This window comes from Lipophrys pholis (genome assembly GCF_963383615.2).
Source record: "Lipophrys pholis genome assembly, chromosome: 14".
Classification (NCBI taxonomy): Eukaryota; Metazoa; Chordata; class Actinopteri; order Blenniiformes; family Blenniidae; genus Lipophrys; species Lipophrys pholis.
In genome coordinates, this window is record NC_137633.1 from 15,146,991 (window position 1) to 15,167,092 (window position 20,102).

General features: G+C 42.3%; 1 protein-coding gene across 4 annotated transcripts; it reads right to left on the reverse strand.

Annotated features, from left to right (window-relative positions):
- Window positions 1-368: 368 nt before the first annotated feature.
- Window positions 369-19,899, reverse strand: ddhd1a (DDHD domain containing 1a). 4 transcript variants are annotated; one of them, XM_080480064.1, is made up of 15 exons: window positions 19,702-19,833; window positions 18,665-19,277; window positions 17,370-17,546; window positions 12,609-12,710; window positions 9,685-9,813; window positions 8,228-8,375; window positions 6,177-6,286; window positions 5,467-5,573; window positions 5,127-5,389; window positions 4,108-4,183; window positions 3,293-3,442; window positions 3,044-3,108; window positions 2,777-2,949; window positions 1,694-1,891; window positions 369-1,587 (listed from the first exon to the last, which is right to left on the reverse strand). In XM_080480064.1, the coding sequence occupies exons 2-15, from the start codon at window positions 19,269-19,271 to the stop codon at window positions 1,400-1,402; spliced, it is 2,493 nt and encodes an 830-aa protein (XP_080336190.1). In that variant the 5' UTR covers window positions 19,272-19,277; window positions 19,702-19,833; the 3' UTR covers window positions 369-1,399. The 4 variants fall into 4 exon arrangements, with proteins under 4 accessions (XP_080336190.1, XP_080336188.1, XP_080336191.1 ...); XM_080480062.1 differs by having other exon boundaries at window positions 18,665-19,899; XM_080480065.1 differs by lacking the exon at window positions 12,609-12,710 and having other exon boundaries at window positions 19,702-19,890.
- Between the last annotated feature and the right edge of the window lie 203 nt (window positions 19,900-20,102).

Genomic DNA, 20,102 nt, shown 5'->3' on the forward strand with positions numbered 1-20,102 from the left:
AAAAAAAAAACATTTCTTAAAACCCTTGGCCGACTAAATGATCACCAACCGATTTAGTAAAGCCAAGCAGCTCACGAGCGAACAAATAAATGTTATTTGGCCACAAGTTTGCATCCCATTTTTTCTCTAAAATGAGATCCAAGTTTATATCCACAACAGCCTGAATGTCGCTAGGAAAAATATTTTTCTTTTTAAGAAAAAATACATCTAATATCACTGATTTCATTTGGATTTCAATATAAAGATATGAGGAGAGAAAATTCCCACCGTAGAAGCATGAAGTTCTGATGGATTGTTTTGAGTTTGTTTCATTGTCTTGTATATGACATCAAGTATTTTTTTTTTTTTATATATATATATTTTTTTTTAGACTAGGATTCGACTGCGTAAGAAAATAACTCTACACCTCAGGCTCTTTTACAACAGCAAAGATACGCCTGTCTTGGTACAATCCGCACATGGATGTAAACCTCTGAATGTAAATGTCACAAAGACTCTGAATGAAGGTATTTACCTTCGACTGCTTTAACAACGACGAGGTTTTTGTTTCCACGCACACGTCTCTTATTGAGTAACTGAAAACAAAAAACAGGGAAATTCTAGTTCACTGTGGAGAATATAAAACCAGGTTTTATCTGGTGCGTAATAAACATAAAAAATAAATATAAAATGGGGGAAAATAATGAAGAGCGAGTGTCTGTTTTCATATTGCTGAAACGTCATTAAAGGGATAATGCCCCACGGTTTGTTTTTTTTGTTGATTTTTTTTTTTGAGAACCGTAGAAAAAACTGAAGAAATCTTCTTTGAGTTACATTGTTTGGCTGCTTTAAAAGGCATCAGATATATTGGTTTATGACATGAACAAAAAAATAAATGCTCGCTAGAATGAAAACTAAACACTTTTGACAGTTCTGTTTCTCCCTCTTGTATCCAAAGAAAGAAGAAAGTGAGACACAGCGCCGGCGGCCTCAGAGGCTGAGGGGGTCAGGCTCATGTGTCACAAGGCTCCAGACTGAGTCTGAGAGGAAAAGCAGCTGGACTGAACTTCAGAACTCTCTCCTGGTGGCAACAATCGTCCAAACGTCAGAATCGTTAGACTGTTGACATGCAAGCTTGTTGTCACACTGGCAAAAGGCCTCGGCGTCGTCACCGTTTCAGAAAAAAAACTAAAATAGGAAGAAATGCACATTTTGGAATGAAGTTTTTGAGTCGGTCTGTTGGGAATGAAATCCAAGGTCTTAAAAGAGCTGGATCACCAAAATAAAAAAAATAAAGAAAGGTACTGATGAGAACAAATGAGAACAAAGTGACTTTTTGAGTTTCGTCTAGAAGATGACAAACACCTTCAGAGTTTAAAACACCACTCAAGTGTGTCTGTGTTGTAATAAATGTGCTGCCTCAGTCTGGCACTGGCGTGTCTTCTGCTGTGTCGCACGGCGTCGTCTTCTGTGTGTATATGAAGGTCAGCAGGAAGAGAGCGATGTCGTGTGAGCACCAGTAGCCTGTGTGCGAGGTGACTGCCGACCAGTAGCGACTCTCCACGAGGCCCTCGCGTAGCTCGAAGTCGATGCGCCGCTCCAGCTCCACTGTCAGGCAGAAAATCAATTCATCAGAATCAAAGTAGAGCCTCAAATGTCCAATCAACATGATTTCGAATTTCTCCATGACCGCTGAATAGGTGAGAGAGCTTACGTGATGTGTCCACGGTGGGTGAGGTGGGCCGAACCATGGTGGAGAGGCCGTATGCCGACTGGCTTTCTGTGCGTTTCTGCTCCTCTTCGTCGGCGCTTGCTGCACCGTCGAGTCCCAACGACACGGATGGCTGGCTGTTGGACCGGGAGAAACGCGAGAACAGGATGCCTCCGATACCTTTCCCAATGCTCGCCGCCCCTATCGTGGAACAGGAAAAGTAAATGGATCAAAAAGTATATTAGCGCCTAATAGAGCACTCACTAAAATTATACATTGAATATTCTAACTCGAGGATGTTGCTGAAGTACTCTTCTCTACATTGAGAGCGTCAATTTAACATAAAGCCACATCATTACATATACGTCAAATATACAATCAAAACTCTGAGTGACAAACACACTGACCAAAATCACATATTTCATTGTTTCTTGTGAAAACAGCTCACTAGAACATTGTCTCTATATTACCGAATACTACAAAACACTGTGCTCCTTTTCCAAAACAAAGCACATTAAACATGACTTATTTAGAGATCTTAAAAGAAAGATACTGTCATTTATAGTAGTTTTCTGTTATCACCACGCTAATGTTCAGACTTTAAAATTTTTCGGATAAATGAATCAACCAGGAACACGAAGATGATCAGAAGAATAAGATAAGTTTTCTTAAAGCAAAAGGAGTATAAAACGAGTTTATTCTGTCTTAAGTAGTAGTATATACAGTATCTTAAGAAGTTCGCCAAAAAAACAAATAAAACAACCTAATCTCAATTATTAGAAATGCGATTTTTCTCAATATTTGAATATTTCTTTAATTTACCATAGCTGGTTAAGACAATGCTCAAGAAAGCAAATATAAACACTTTGATTGAAAAGTAAATGGTTAAAAATGCCTCAGATGATGTTTGCATGTCCCTATTTCTGCCACAAGATGGCACTGTTGACAAAATACTCAATAAGAAGAAGTGTTGGGAAGAGCAGTAATAGTCCTGGTACTTTATAAGTTCTTGACTCTTATTATTTTAAAGTAGAAACAAAAGTCACATCCTAGAATGAATTATTTGAAGCGTTGCTCGTGCCTTACCTAGTATACTGGCCTTGCCAAGACTGGTGATGGATTCCCCGTAGTGTCTACGGGGCAGGACGGGAGAGGTGCTTGGACTGGGAATGCTCTCCGTGTCAGATGTGGGCTCTTTTACCGGGTTGAGGAATGTAGGTCGGATCTCATCATAGGGTGTAGGATTAGTGGCACTGCACCTGACGGATAAATCAAACGCCACATAATCTCAGTACAGACACAAAAAAACGTTTTAAAATGGAACCACGTCAAAACTAATGCTTAAGTTCTTACCAGTGTATCTGAACAGGTGAGATGTTGCTGTAATGTTTGAGGAGGAGGGGTTCCAGTCTGTAAGCCTGAACAAAGCAGAATAACCTGAGTGAGGTTCAAGTACAAAGGAGCTTCGCTTTGCACACATCACACGTCTAATGAGCTGCAAATGTGGTTTCCATAAGCAGAGCACGGGGGAAAAGGTCAAATCCACGAACAACGAGTGAGACAGAGCAGCTGTTCGGTGTGAGAAGCTCAGGCGAGACTGACCACTGGATCAGTGGGGTGGAAGACGTTGAAGAGCCTGCTGCAGATGGAGGTGGGCAGGATGTGGTCCTGGTGGCAGCTGGTACCGGGCCGGATCCCTCTCAGAGCCAGGAACACTGCCAGAGGAGAACCCATGCAGAAGAAGTTCTCCACCTGAGGGACAAACACAGTGAAGATGACATGAAGGCTCATCGGTATTGTTGACAGTATTTGTGCAAAGCTACAGTCCGTTTCCATCTATACTTCTATGAACAATAATATCTTCTTGAATCTTTCTGGAGTTTCTAGTAAAAGGAGGCTCTGTGTTGCATGTTTTAAGGTGGAATGGACTGGTGACTTGTCCTGGTGTAACATGCATTTACCCAGTCAGCTGGGATCAGTACCAGCGCCCTACGACCTCAGGTAAAGAAGTCAGTATAGAAGATGGATCGACGGATAATAATGAGTCTGGCCACTTTATCAAAATGTTATGCAAATTTTTCTTTTTCTTTTTCTTTTAGGGAAACTTGGTAGCATCTGTCCAGTGAGTACAGATGGAAACAACTTCTGACACAATAGTGTTTAATTTTTAAAACGAACATAAAATGAAAAAGCTTTGAGCAGAAAAGTTACTTTTGCCAAAGAATTAAAATGGCATTGATCCTAATATCCTACTACTTTTTTAGGTCTGAAAATGTGGGGTCAAAAGAGGATTGTCTAATATTTGTGATTATTATATCATCATGATTTTTGCTCTGGTCTGGTGCATGTCAGCTTTATCGCTAAGGCCATTTTTCAACCGTATACAATCAATATGTGTACAAAATCAAGCCTCTCACCTTAAACTTGAGAGCAGGGGGGGCTGAAGGCCGGGAGGCCTCAAGTGTCACCAGTTGATTTTCCAGCTCTCGCAACCTGACAAAAGCCAACAGCAATGATCAATCCTGTAAGAATTTAAAACTTCTCCACAACCCAGGACCAATAATAACAGCAAAACAATCCTCCTCATATGCAGCTACTAGATACATTACCGAGACACAAGCCCATTACTGACAGGCTCCTGCTCCACTCAAATCAATAAAACCTTTTTCAGAAGTCTCCTCTCACTGAGGTGATGGTACGAATAAGTACACACATTGTGTAATGGGCGGTACAGAGCAGATGTATTGAAAGCCTCCATTTGATCATGAGACATCAGACTAGCCACTAATTTATGTTTTTGTATTGAAATCGTAAATTCATGATTAGAAATAATAAACTTCAATAGTAACTCCAGCTATTTATTATAAATCTGCTTGTAAATATACTCCTATTGAGTAGCCTCCAAAAATAATACAACACATCTGAAGGTGTCCGTCTTGGACAAAATATGGGGAATCTGTCTGATCGTGGTTTAAAATCAGTGGTTTTCTGTAGTGGGAGTGGTTCAAGGATGGCCTGAGATGATCCGACAGTGTCAGAAATGTCATGACAAAGCAAAACAATATTTTCAGAAGATAAAAATAATGAGCCACATATAGATTCTGTTAACATTCACATGAATCCTCTCACGCTGCGACAACAGCTCCATTCTTGGTTGATTTCCTTGATCTATTTCCTGAAGGCAGTTTTAGTGAATGTATAGGTTAACACTATTATTCTTGCATATTGAGGTATGCTGCAGCAGCTTTGTGCAGATAGAGATCGCACAGTCAAACTTACTGTCATTAGCAATATTACAGAATTCATGTTGTAAAGTGTAGCAGGTAATAAACTAAGAAGACTGCTAAAATTTAATTTCAGCAAACTGTCCAGTTTTCAACCCAAAACTGGACATTCAGTTAGTATCATGGAATCAATCATCTCTAAGGAAATCTACCTATTTCTTGTGTGTCTCAGTTGCTCTAAAATGTGCCGCTCCTCATAAGACATCCAGCGCAGGTCCAGTTCCTCCTCCACGGCGCGATGCTCCTGCAGACAGAAGCGAACGGGATCCCATCCCGTCATGATGTCGTACGTGATGACGCAGCCGAGGGAGTGAGAAACGATGGACACTTTGCCGCCCCTCTCCTCAAAGTCTGGGTTTCGTGCGCAGAAGAGTGTGTACAGTCTGTTCAACTCCTGCGTGAGACCCTTGGTGATCTGGAGAGAAGGCGGGGACGGGGGTTTAATGGCGGCGACGAGCGAAGTCTCGTAGCTTCTGAGAGAGTATGACTCACCTCGTCCCGGTAAAGAGGGCTGTTGTAGTACATTATGTCCATGGCACTGCTGTTCAGAAGGTCTCGCAGTCCTCGCACTTTATCTGGTGTGATTGAATCTACCGTATCTGCACAAACACACCCACCATGTCAGGTTGGAAATTACACTCTACACATTTAGCCAGCGTGGAAACCACAGCAGGCAATTCATGAGATTCTGGTCACCTGCTGGGCAGATACAGTAAAATTGTGCAATAGATTCCAACAGCTCCAGTCATGTGGTGCATCACAGCTCATCTGTGCAGATCAACCTCTCCACAGCTTGGAACACACGACACTGATACATAGATCAACTATATAGTTTGGCCCTCAGAGTGTGGAGTCCATTAGCAGAGATGCTATAACTTTTTTTTTGTTTTTGTTTTTTTAAAGTAATCTATTAGTTCTTTTTGCAAACTTTTAAAGCAGCTGTTGGTGCAAAGTTGCATCAGTAAATATTTCCATGTCAGAGCTTCGTGTTTCCAGAAAAAAATGCACAAGCTACCATTTCAAACGACATATTTCTCATTTTTTCTTAGCACTTAATTACAAGTCTGTTACTACAAGTATGTTTTTCTTTTGAAACTGTCCAATCAATATCGTCGTCATCATCACAGAGTTATGTGGTCCGTCACACCCACAGGCAGCGCTGACTGATAAAGCAGAACAAGCATTTGCACAATGTCACAAACCTCCATCCAGAGCGAGTTTGGAGCGCCACTCGACGGGCAGGAACTCAACATGTTCTTCATTGTGGTCTGAAAAGTGCTTCTCCTCCATCTTCCTCACGCCTTCTCTCAGCCTGAAGAGGCATTAAAAAAAAGATATGCTGCATGATGATGATGGAAAGAGAATTACTTTTTGCGCATTTGGGTATTTTTTAGCTTGAGTTAGAAACTATTATTGTTGTTGGAGCAGAACACTATAATGGCAGGTTGTGAGTGAAAGAGAGTGTGTTTGCACTCTCAGACTAGAATGAATGTCGGGAAGGGAAGAAGGACATCCATTTTGCTGCTCACTGATGCAGCAGCACATACTTGGCAGCGACGCTGCTCATAGTTCTGCTTTCAGGATACTCTAAACACAAAATGAGCGAAGCAGCCGTCGACGAGAGTAAATGGAGGCTGTGAGAAACTTTAAGGCTCAGAAACAGGAAATCCAATGACACGTTCACACTGTGTAGGTCTACATCAACGTTTTTTTTTTTTGCAGAGATCGGATTTCTGTAGTTTTAGTGAAGGAGTGGTTGCTCCCGCCACGCAGGCAGTATGGGTGATTATGGAGCTTTATATTGTAAATGTGATCCGACGCCGCCTGACGCACAATTGTGGTGCCTCTCTCACTTCATTGACATTAAAGTCGGATGAAATGTGACAGGACCGTTCAGACTGAGGTATGGGGAGATTTAGGGACTCATATGAAAGTGGTCTGGATCTGGATTAATAAGAAAAGAATGCTGAAAAAGGTCACACAGGTAAACATTTTTTACTTAATCCGTGGTTGTCTGAGGTGTAAATTCAGTCGAAGTATTGCCAAATACTGCTGCTTAGATTAACAACTCTTGTTTTAAAATATAATAATGCCCCCCTTCACCACTTAAATTGCCATTCTGAAAGGCACGTTACCGGAATGCATTCTGACTTTAACCAAACAATGATAACAGACAGACAAGGAGCAGGCCAGACATGTCTGATCTTTCCTCTTGGAAGAGGAAAGTGTGTGGCTGTAATCCACAGGGAGCTGGGAGTAAGTAAGGCTTAGTGCTATGCAGCTTGACTTGGTCTACTTTACCTGCTTATTTGGCCTAAGCTGGGGCTCGATCCAACGTTAACTCAGTGACACAGAGACACACAGCTCTGGTCTGTACAGGCTGTACTGCCTGCACTGCTACTGAAAGGCACATAGACCGAGGCTATTTGGCACCACACAATCTATGATGTGAAAGACACACATAGCAAGGATTGAAGCCAACTCATTATTCTCCCCCACATTGATGAGCTGCACAACAAAACCAAGTCAACCAGGTTTCAAGAGAGATTTTTGACCTTCTCTGTTTAAATTCCTCACTAGAGATCTTTAACCTCAACTTGGCTATGTCCCATTGACAAGAGCTTTTTAATAAATCAAGGTGACTTTGAAATGGAAAGGAAATCAGTGCGCTTGTTCAGAAGCAAGTCAGCAGTGTCAGGCCAGACCAATAGTCTTGGTTTTATGAGCACAGGTTATGGGGGTTCGTTTTTCGCAGATTATCGGGGCACCAAAAACAACAGAGCTCACTGGTTTGCCATTTGTGCTGATTGAAGCATCCAATCATTACATTTGGTGAAACATGAGGCACAGGCCTGAAAGGTGAAGGAGATTAACACGGATGTTTATCCCTGCTATTTGAATGTTTCCAGTTCTGCTGTGTAAACTTCTGTCAGAGCAAATGTCCTACTTTCTGATAAATGTTTCATTGTTCTTACTTGGCCACAGTCATATCGACTTCGCTGGTTTTATCAACATGCTAATACATCAAAAAGGTCGAACACATCAGGACTCACAACAACAAGCCAGACAGGTCAATATCTAAAACCTTCCTTCAAACACACACACCAGGGAACTTAAATTAAGTGAGTTCGGCAGGGGAATCCAATTATGGGAATTCAGAATCTGAAAAAGTAGCAAGCTACAACTTAAAAAAAAAAAGAATTCATAAATGCTTCAAAGAGATTATGACTGTTTAAAAAACAACACAACTCACATTCCAGTGTTCTTGATAATACGGCCCTGGTCCATCTTCTGTCCAATCCCGTGAACGACAAAGACGACATGTGTAGTCTGTGGAGGTCTGTCCTCAGGTGAGGCCTCCTCCACAAAGCCCCGATGGAGCCGTGTACCACTGCTGGAGGCTGAAAGAGGGGTGAAGGTGGGGTCTTTATTCGATATATGTGAACTGTTTTGTGAAGGGAAAATCAGTCACTCCACACAACACTGGCAATACAAGCCAAAAGCGCCATTTCTTTCACTGAGAGTCTAAACAGCTGAGTAATGTTTAAGTAACGTGCTGTGCTGGGTCCAAAGAGGCCAGTAGGCTGAGATGAGGACTCCTGCTGGGACTGAAGCCCGACACTGTGGAGGACTTAGAAGGTGGCTACAGGCTGAATGAGTCTGTATTTAGAATCTATAATCCAGTTGAGTCATGTGCGATACAGCAACCGTAAGGATAACACTAAAGAGATATCCCTTCACAGAGCACTTGTTTGTCAGAGGAGATTGAGATAACCTGTAACAACTCATCTTATAATCTGCGTGCAGAAGATGACAATGCACCTTGGAGCTTTGGAGACTGTAGAACAGATTAGAGTCATTAATACAGATCAAGCATCAGACTTGGGGTCAAACTACAGACGTTATCTCATGAGATACACTCGGGATGGTCGGTCACATCGAGCCCCTTCAAGATGGCAGATGGACATTGTGTGATTTCCTTAGTTAATCCAGTTAAGAGACTAAACTGTACCCGGTCGTGTTGAAGTAAGTGTTATCACATGGTAGCTAATACCAGCAAATGATTGCACACTGCCATTTTATTTCCTTGAGCTTGTGGGTGTATGCAGATACCAGGATGAATTTAGAACAAAAATGGAAGGAATGAACTAGTTCGGCTGGTTTGACTACATCTTTGTTAAACACTCCAGCCTCACAGCAAGATTATCCATAGCGCAACTTTGGGCTTGAGGACATTTCTGTATAGTTTTCCCTGTGCGTGCACAGGTTTTCTCCCATAGTACAAGAATATAGACTTGACGTAAATTGGTGACACTGAATTAAATGTAACTCTGTCTTTCTGCGTTTACTCAAATGAACTGGTGACTTGTCCAGGGTAGAACCTGCTTTCACCCATAATCAACTCTGTCACAATAATCTGAATTAAGCCTTACAGAATAGTGATGGATAGACTATTAGCTACCATTTCCTGTTAATCCGCTGCAGTGGGATAACAAATAGTTGTTGTTTTTTTAACTTTAATGGGATTACAGTGTTTATTGTTTTCGTTGAGCAAGAATCTAATTCAGTAGCACTGACTAAGAAACACAAAAATCATCATCATCATTATTACAGTATGTGAACAGCTCTGAGTCGAAGTTTCAATCTTCTTCAGTGTTGATAGACACAAACACACGCAGTGTGTGCTTATGACAGTCAATGACTACAAACCTTTGGAGAAGCCCAGTTTCTGGGTTACAGTGCGTGCAATCTTGGACGTGGTGGCGTCGCTGTAGAGGTAGACTTCGTCCACGCTGTGCCAATCCACATGTGTGCGACTCAGCTTCAGACTGTGGATGGCTGCAAGGGGGAGGGCAGCAAGAGAGGAGTGAGTGAGTGAATGAATGGACGCAGGAAAAGAGAGGAGGGCATTGACAGATGGTATAGGAAATTTGACAAAGAGGGGGAAAATCGGGGAAAAGGGATACAAAACGTTGTGATTGCAAATGTTCAGGATAGGAGAAAAATCGAGGACAGACAGAACAGACCCAGTTCAAATCCTCTTCATTGTGGAACAAAACAGCAAAAGCTTAGGATCAGTCTAGCCAAACAGCCCAATCAAATGCAGTCTAGAGCATTGATCTGCAGACAGAAAACACATCAAACTATCACACACCATGATGGCATATTTCAGCTCTTGCTTGTCGTCCTGCTTGCAAATGATCCCACTGAATATTTTATATACCCATTTTTAAAATTCACTTCATTTTCAGCTTAAATTTCTTCCAGGTTGGCGTTTTAATGTCTGATGCAGTGACTTGGGCAAGTAAGAGCAGAACAGAGGTGCAGCTAGAGACGTTAAACCATTTGCTGCAGAAGATAAGAGCGATAAACCAAGCTGGTTAACTTGTGAGAGATTATTTATGTTTCTGCCTCATGTCCTTTAAATGCCGTGTTCAGTCAAGATCATTTTGATGAGTGTGGTTGAAGATTTTGGCAGTGGTCCAGTGCATAGTCATGCCCCTTTGTGTTGCTCTGAAGCAAACACAGGGATTAAAATCCTTAAGAAGAGGGTAAAGTACTTGTAGAAATGCATTATTCCAGATTAAATATTTGTTAACGCCATGCTTTCAACAATTGAGTCCCACAAACAACACATAGAATGATAATAACAAAAAGTAATGCAAAATCTTTTTTCTCAATCTCATTTCTTCAAATGATTTTGCAAGATCAGAAATACCTGAAAAGGGGCAGTGCATGTATTCATAGTGGCGATAACTTGGTCCTGATTGGCTGATTGGTTGAGCATGACTTGTTCAATAAAGGTAAAGAACTTACTGCATCTAAACCGAGACCTGTTCATCCTGAGTGTAGCCAGTCTGAATATAAATCAGGATAAGCAGAGTCTGGAAGAAGGATACATCTGCCTGAAATATTTGGACAAAAAAAGGAGAAGGTCTGACATTTTCTCTAGTAATGCCTAGATTCTAAGGAATTTTCAAGAGTGTCCCCCAGGGATTAATTAAGTATTTCTATTCTATTAGAAGGTAAATATCAATTTCTTCTTTCCTATTTTAACTTGTTTTTGCAGAGTCTCGAATGAAAGCCCTCAGCAGCAAAGGAAATATATGCACATCCTGCACCACCACATGAAACAACACTAAACCACTCTTTGGCAGCAGCAGCAAAGAGCACTTTTCTACAGCTCAGTCTGAATTCATCTCAAGCAGTGTGAAGTGGCCTTCTTTTCTCATTTACCTGGAGAAAAGGAAGGTGCCATTCACCATGAAAACCCCCATTGTTATGAAAAGGAGGGAGAGGCCTCATGAAACCGTTGAGATTCACCTGCTGAGCACACTGTAAAACAGGAGGTGGGATTTCCAGCTGTAAAACAAACTACATCGAACTTCAGTTTGGTGGTTTTATTCAGATGAAGCATTTGAAAATAAATACCACCACTGAACTAAAAATGACACTTGGGGGTTGTGGGAGAACTCTTCCTGTTTTACAATGAAGGGGAATGCATTGTTGGAGGAAAGGGGAAAGAGGAGGGGACCAAAACCAAAGTGTTCAGAGGAGCTGGCAGCCACCCAAGAAACCATTTACTGAGCGAGTTGTCCAACACTGCCGGGGAGAACTACTGAGGGAGGTGAAAGGCAAAGTATGAGGAGTGAAGATGGAGACAGAAAACAGACTCCCAAACAGTGTGATACGAGTTAAGGGAAGTTAGATGAGGAAGTATGGCTCTTTGATACTATTTGCTGAATAAAGAGTTTTAGTTTCCAGTATGAACTACATGTAAATTTCCTCTTTATTAAGTTCTTGCACTTCACAACATGACTTGTTGTGCAACATTCTGTAAACTCAGGTGGTGAATTGTGCATAAAAAACACGTTTCTCCAGGCTATGGGTCAATGAGGGTGTGGATTTATGACAAAATGAAGAAAAAGCCCACGAGACACCCCTATTCATTCCATCCAGAACTAGGACAGGGACGGACCTCAAAGAGGTTCACTCTACACAACATGTTAAGGGCTATAACAGTAAAGGCCACAAAGGCTCCTCTGTTCAGCTATATTGCTTGGCTCTCAACAGAGTGCTTTGTTCATCACTCTCAGAGCGAGAGCTGGTGAGGGTGCTTCCATAATGATACACTCAGACTGTGAGGATAAGTGAGAGAGGAAGGGGGTCGGCATGGCTAGGAGATCAAAACAAAACAGAAAAAAGCAGTAAGACAGGGTGACTTCTTTAAGAGTCAGCTTATTAAGTCCAGATCCAATGATTTATGGGGGGGGGGCACCCTTGTAGCTGAGTGAACGATGCTATCTACTCACTATTCCAACAAGTAGACGAGAGACCGATACAGAGAGGGTTCCTCAAAAAGCAGCGACAGTGACAGCACAAGTGCTAAAGTCCGGGTCACAGCACACAGAGGAAAGTTCTAGCCACTAGGCCCAGTTAAAGCTGCAAGGGGAAAGCAGAGAGCAGCCCAAATCCGCTTCTAACTGAGCCTAGGTCTAGTGCCCAAGTATTAGATTTTAAAAGTTTGAACCACAAAAAAAAGAGGGAAATTTTAGTTCCACGAGGACCAAGGATCTACGGGTAAGGGGGTACAAGCTAGTAAATCTAATACAACAGAAGTTATTTTACAGTACCTTGGCAGCGTTTGCGCTTGTGACATGTAGTTTTAGCACTCGTCTGATATCCACTCCATTTGAACAGAAAGGGGAGGTAGAAAGGGGGCAGATGGGAGAGAACTAACAACCAACAGAAAGTAAGTAATGGCCATTACCCCGGTGTGAGGCACATAGACTACCGCTGTCATCACTCTTCAACAGGTCAACCTATCAAGCAGCGCTGCCGCCAGGTTACAACTTCGCTGTAACTTGGATGAACACTGTGTCCTGGTGGCTGCAGGGAACAACCCTACGACCTTTAACAGGTCAGGATGGACCTGCAGCTCAAAATGCAGCGCTGTTTGATATCTGCCTCTGATGACTGTGGTAGCTTTTTTTATTGACACTCATTACAAAATACTCCAAAAGTGACATTTATGGAAGTGGCATGACTGAAAAATGTAATGACAGCAATCACCCTTTGTTTTTGTTTGCGTATGCATGATACATTTATACACTTTAGACTGCATCTAATATTTACCCACATTTCCATTTGGCTTGATGAATAATTTACACCACTTGCATTGTTTGAAGGTTGTGATGTTAAATGTCATTTATAATGAATGAAAAACATACAAACAGAATACATCCAAATCTGGGGGATTATTGGTAATATCCAGCATAGTTACAAATGCATGAATAAAAATACTAAATGCTTTTTGACGTAATGTGCTGAAGACCAATTTCAGTGGTGCTTTTTGTTTCTTTTAAAGTGAGAGCAATTATTCAATCTGAAATGATGAATAGGTTAAAATCTTTGAATTGTTTCACAAATGACCAAAATGTTGACCAAAACCAAAAAAAACAAAAAAACACCCAAACTCTCCACACATTCAATTACTGAATCTGTTGCAAACACACAAAGCTTGACATTTAAAAAGGCTTTCTCGGGTTTTGTTAATCAAATCACAAAGTTCCATGAGTCTTCGATCTGACTAAATCATTCAACCCGTGACAAGACAGACATCAGACTTGCAAATGTCAGCAGCGTTTCCCTCAGCAGAGGTGAATGGCTGAGGAGGAAGGAGGTGTGTGTGTGCGGGGGGTGGGGTTGCTGAGTGTACAGGAGGTTTGTCTGCTGTAAAAGCTATCAGTGAAGTCCATTTAGGCATTACAGCACTGATGGATCCATTCATAGATAAGAGCTCTCTCATGACTGGAATCACTCGTATGGATCAAGTTTGCATGTGAAGCCACATTGAACTGATAACCTTTGATGAGACTTTTGGATCAGATTAAACAAAACCTGATTAATGGCATCAACATAAACAATAAAATATCACCCTTTACAGTCTGGTACTGATTTAGCCTTTGAGTTTTTAGCCATACAATGACCTCTTTTGTGCGTGTGTTTGTGTGATAACCACAACAAAGTGACTATATAACCTCTATCATTATAAGGTACAGAATTAGTAACATTATTTTTATATGAGGAGTTTAGAATATATCACCTTCTGTAAAATCGGTTATTTAATTAACTGTCCAAGCTTACTACAAACAGCAAAATAACATTTTCCATTCATTCATCATCGATACCTCTTTTCTAACTTACTGTCGTGGGGCACTGGAGCCAATTGAAGCAGAGTATAGGTGAGAGTAGAATGCACCCTGCACCAGTCCATCACAGAGCAAACAGTGAGACGGGGACTCACTCAAAGTCACACCCAGAGGTAATTTTAGAGTCACCAATTAGCCTCAAATGCATGTTTCTGGACTCCGTCAAGAAAATGGAGCACCTGGAGAAATGCCACACACTCACGCTGAGTGAGAACACACAGCATGGAACAAAAGCCCAATTTGGACTCAAGCCACAGCAGAAACATTAGCAGCAGTGACCATCTCCCAATGTTCAATGTAGCCAGCTAGAAGCTTGCTGCAGCTCTTTGCTGCTGGTCTCAATACTCTTTAAATACAGCTTTAAATGAGACACATTTTCATCTCTCTCCCCCCAAAAAAACTTGAGTGGACAATTATAATGTTGATCTCTTTTTCCTTACATTTCTTTAAAATACAAAACTTAATTTTGTTGTCTATAAATGTCAAGCATGTCATCCGTGTCATGTGCAGCTTAAATACACATGTAACTAAATAGGCACTGCAACACACGTGAGATTTGCCTACCTCAAAAAAATTACTTGATACAATGCTGACAGACGACGCTCAGCCCAAACCACTGGCCTTTAAATTTCCTTGAGGTCTTTCGAGCCCGGCAGACTGGGACACACCCTGTAGTTTCCACCACTACCTCACAGCTGAATAAACCCAAAGCATGAAGCCTTAAAGCATATGGCACATTATCTGGTTTATTTTGTTTTCCACTTTCAAAATTCCTAATAATTTCCTTTTAAGAAAGTATTGTGAGACCTCTATTTATGGAGAACATCTGAGGAAAAGCTTGTCATTTCACTTGAATCCGGGTTTATTTCTGCTCGTAATGTAAAACAAAAAGCTGACAGAAAAGCAGTCACTGAACATTTGAAAAAGAAAAGAAAAGCGACTATTGATCTTTTTGTGGAACATGCCACACTGCATGCACAATACTGACATTTCAGGCTTTGCTACTCTTATTTGTATTATTACCAAACATTCTTTTGAAACAGGACATTTATGAACGCTCTGCACCTACAGTAGGGGTAGTCCCTCATTATGATGTTAAGGCTGCATAGCTCACTGAAATGCCTACCATGTCTTCTGCTTCACTAACCTTTAGTCTCAGCTGGCTGCTGCAGCACAAGAAAAGAGAGAAGAGTGGCAGGTAGGAGAGCCACTAAGAGATAGCAGGAGAAATGTATGTCCCGCAATAACATCACGTTTTAGCTCGCTCGGTTTATGATCCATTTATCAGTTGAAATGCAGTCCAAGGTAGATTCCTTATGGCTCAGCACTTGAAATGATTAGTTCCAAGATAAAACAGTCTCCTCTCAAAGGTCGGCAGTATCATCAGCCCAAACAAAGTGAATTAAAAGGATCTATCACTCACTTTCCCTGAGAGCACTGCTAAATATAGAAGTGAGAATACAATTCACGACCAAGGCTACAGGATTTATCAGAACCTCGATGTTTTCTCTCCAACAATACAGATGAAATGCAAAAACGACGCATGCATTTTGTTTACATAACACAAAGACCTCATCCTCGACCTGTGCAGGGTGAATGCTGGCTTTCATCTGGTGTCCGCTGGGCTGAGCACCCGCCTCCTGCGACCTCAGTCTGAATGAGGCAGGTATTGAAGATGAATGGATGGATAGACTGCAGCCCTGCTTATCTCACTACACAACAAGGTGAGCAGAATTATACTGCAATGATCATCCTTGCAGTATTACAACTCACGTACTAGACAGGCTAAGGCCATATGGTACGTGAGATGTGCAGCTGTGATGAACCACAAACTTATTTGCTTACCCCTGCACATGATCTGCATTTGTCCCTCTGCATCTAAATATATTTATGTATTTATGAGTTCCCATTGTACACTAATGCATACGACTTTATACATTTTCTACTACCTCTGTGATTCAATTTGAAGAAAGTGCCAGAAGCTGATTAAAGCTGGAGCTATGACTAGGTGACAAAAAACTGTAATGACGCTAGTGAAATGTACCAAAACATACTGTCACTACCTCCTTTTGCTCACTTGATGATTTTATTTATAGGACTTAATTTATTCTGAATAGGGTGGGATAGTGTAGCTGCATGTCAACCATAGTGCCGCGTACAAGCGAAAAAGGATGGGACTGGTACATGTGCAGTACACATCAATACCAATACATGATTAGATTTTTTTTGTTTGATGCTGCAACGATGACAACTTTAGCCAAGGGAAAGATTCTTTCATAGCGGAGCTGCTATTCACGCATTAATTCAACACTCAAATATGTTCCAGATTACCTTGATGATGTTCTCAGCCATGTTTTCTTAAAAAAAAAATCAAACATTCTTCACTCTGGTGAACAGTTACTACATCGCTTTTGTCCTGCTTTGCTCAATTTATCTGCCACATTCACACACCCACACATTAATCACCAACAAAGGTCCTGAAGATATGGCTGCCTTAAGGAGACTGCTGAATCAAAGAACTTCTTTCTTTTTTTTTGCCTTTCGCAGCTAAAAACCGGCCACACTTTGCTTGAGCCAGACCCCCGGAGAGGGATAAGCCAGAATGTACGAGCTGCACCTGCTTTACACTGGAAGAATGACATGACAAAAACCTCCACACACACACACACATGAATAGAGGCACCTGCTCCATTCATTTCTCTTGGCTGTGCGTCGATGCAACAGCAGGCAGAGCCGTCTCATAATTCACCATTTATGACACACAGTTCTATTTTCTGCCTTTATTGTGAAGACAGTGGCTTTTAAACTAGCTTACCTTCTAATGGAATTCATGACTAATAAAGCCTATGGGTGCATTTCATCTAGTCACTGCTTTTACACAAGTGTGTGTTGTTTTAAAAGACGCTGCCTGGCTCGAGTAAAATGCAGTTCAGTGGATCAGTAAGTCACATGATGTAAAATGAGGTTTTAATAGAACCAATAAAATGTTTTAGCTTTTGTATCAATCCCTGATTACAGTCTGATTTAATCAGCCATATTTACTTATGGAGTGCTCTGTTCTAAGAATGGATGCTTCAGTGCTGCGTTTCAGTTACATCAACGAGTTCATAGCTTCAAGTGTCAAGAACCTCTTGGATTTAAAAAAAACTTAAAAGTCTACCTTGGCCGTTCGCTTTAGCTTACCATCTTTACTGTCAACGGTCTTCACAATCAAATCCGTCTCGAAGGTGTCCTGCATCTGTTGGCCACGGAAATGGTTCAGGTGCTCCTGCTCAATGAGGTCACCTTCGTCTTCGTCTAACGGGAGCCAAGTGCCATCGATAAACCACTGGCCTCTCATTACAGGTATATGGTCTTGTTCTGTAAGAAGGTGATAGCATTGATTCAGTCTCAGTTGTATTGATGACTTTTTCAACTAAGTTGAGACATAAAGTTTATACAGATACATTTTCCTTTCCTTCTGCTTTGGATACGCTGAGAGAAAAAATCAACAGTCACCACAGTCCCACACTAAGACCTGGCTATCTTTCAGTCGGGCCAATTTTCATTTAACTCAGGAAGTCTCACAAATCCAGGTGGGCCAAGTCTCCGAGGCTCGTAGAGCAAGGCCATGTTTGATTACAGTCTAAACTGACATCATTAACTGATTGTCTGGTGGTGAATAAGAGTGTAAAAGCAGATTCTAAATTAAGACCACTTTGTCATAAGACAGGGCCTTTCTGCAAAGTGCTGACAGTCAGAAGGAGTCAGAGTAAATACAATGCACTCATTTGTTATGGTGGTTCATGTGTAGTCAGAGACGATAACCTATACCTTACGGACACTAACATTTCAAGTTCTGTGGAAATTAAATATAAGCTTGATTTAATCTGGTTTGCTAAATAAGGAAGTGTCAAGACAACAAGTAATGCTTTCATACCTTTTGCTCCTTAGATTAAAGTTCATTTGAAAGCCCCTTGATACCGTCTCTTCTGTTTTATTCCAATCTCTCCACTTCTTTCTATTCTTCTTAAGTCAAGCTGAAAACGTCTAAAATGGGTCTGAACTGGCTCTAAAGAACTTGCATCCACAACATGAACATCCAGGAAAATGAATGTCACTAGACATTAACCTTCAAAAGAACCAGCTACCCATGAACCCCTTTCATCGAGGTCGGGTTTTCTGAGGCTCTACAATGACCTCCTTCATTTGTTCCAGTCCTTTTCCCGGAAATCTCTATGAATTAGTTATTACAGATCAGCCGAGGCCAATAGGCTGACACTGTTCCCAAAAGACCAAGCTAAGTAATTAGTTTGCCAGAGTAAAAAAAAAAAGGCCTACAATATGTTGCAAGATTCACATGACAATTTTGGTGGCCACTTTTGGGGAATCAGTGACTGGGGACACTATGATAATGATGTTTGTGGAATTTGCAGGAATGTGCCACATCATTTGAGTACATAGTTGTACAGATGCTGTTGGTGGGTGAATATACTCACGCTTCCAGTAGACAGGATAGCATTCCCTCTCTTTCACGTCGACCTCATAGAGCCCTCCCCGGACACACACTGGCTCCAAGTTGATTTCAATGCTGTCCGGGTCTTTCTCGTCAGAGGACAAGGTGAATGTGTCCAGGGACCCCCGACCTCTGTGCAGGGTGGTGGTCCGGGTCTCCACAGGCACTGCACCGTTCACCCGGCTCTCCACAAACGCAGTGCCACCCTCCTCCTCCTCTTCGCTGACCTGGGAGCCTGATGCACCGGGGTTCAGCTCGCAGTATTTCCGAAACATCAGCTCGATTTTCAGCGAGTCATGCCCGAGGAAAGCCTTCCAGGTTTTCTTGTCCTCCTTGTAGAACCAGCGCACCTCCTCCGGACCGAGCTCCGTGACCACCTCGTTGAACCTGTGTCTGGAGCTGTTGGACCGGGACCTCTTCCTCTTCTCGAACAGCGGACCCGCGCCATTCCCGTCGCCGTACTCCAGGGAGCCGCTGTCGATAAAGGCCCCCGGGGTGTTCAGGTCCAGCAGGAGCCCGTCCTGGGTTCCGAGGTGGCTGGCGTGTATGAGCGGCAGGTGGCCGTCCAGCCCCGGCTGGATGGAGGACATCCCCGCCTGCATTGAATCGCCCATGAGACTCATCTCGTGACAGTACGGATACACATTGCTTCCCAAACCCCACTCCTTCTCGTTGTTGTTGTTGTTGGCGGCGTCAACGCTCACGGACGGAGAGCTAAGTGTGGTCGTTTGGGTTGTAACATTAAAACTGCTCATAACTACCTGAGCAGGAAATAAATAAACCCTACAGCCGCTACCTTGATAGTGACTTCAACTTATCAGAGTCACTGACGCTCCGCCACAGCTATCATAACAACGCATGTTGAATAAATCAAAACATTTCAATTTCAACACATTTCCCGCAGCTGTCTCGACATCAGCTCGTTAGCCTGCTAAGCTAAAGCTAACGACGCCGGTTGGACAAGTCACGGAGAGATAAAACAGCACAGCCCTTCGATACTTTGCCTCTCATTTAACTCACAGGAAGCCGAAAACTTTCCGGTCAACGTGGACCTCCAGTGCGACTCGAAGGGGGTGATGTTACAGACACCATAGTTTGTTCCGGGTCTCCGCGGAATTCCACATTCTGCCGTTGTCCAAACAAATCTTGCACAGAGACAGCAGCGCCGTAACCGCGCGTGCGTGACTACGGCCGGACAGCTGATGACGCGCTCGTCACGGGACTCGCTCGTGAGCGCGCACGCAGAATCCGCGAGAACGTCGCAAAAGTGCGTTTTTATTTCAAAGCGCTAGATGGAGACAAAGGCCGTTTTACAATACCCATACTTGTCCATACTTGTGTCGCGTACCAGTGAAACGTCATCAGTAGGAGACCAAGGGTACATCCGAATGGTCCCTCTGCATAGACCTATACAATGTCAT

Excerpts from the sequence above, each read along its gene's own strand:
- ddhd1a (XM_080480062.1), bottom strand. The coding sequence starts at position 19,436 with ATGAGCAGTTTTAATGTTACAACCCAAACGACCACACTTAGCTCTCCG. Across the intron at positions 9,814-12,608 it reads CAAGCGCAAACGCTGCCAAG|CCATCCACAGTCTGAAGCTG; the intron begins GTACTGTAAAAT and ends TCCCCCTTGCAG. Across the intron at positions 2,950-3,043 it reads TCACCTGTTCAGATACACTG|GTGCAGTGCCACTAATCCTA; the intron begins GTAAGAACTTAA and ends TTTATCCGTCAG.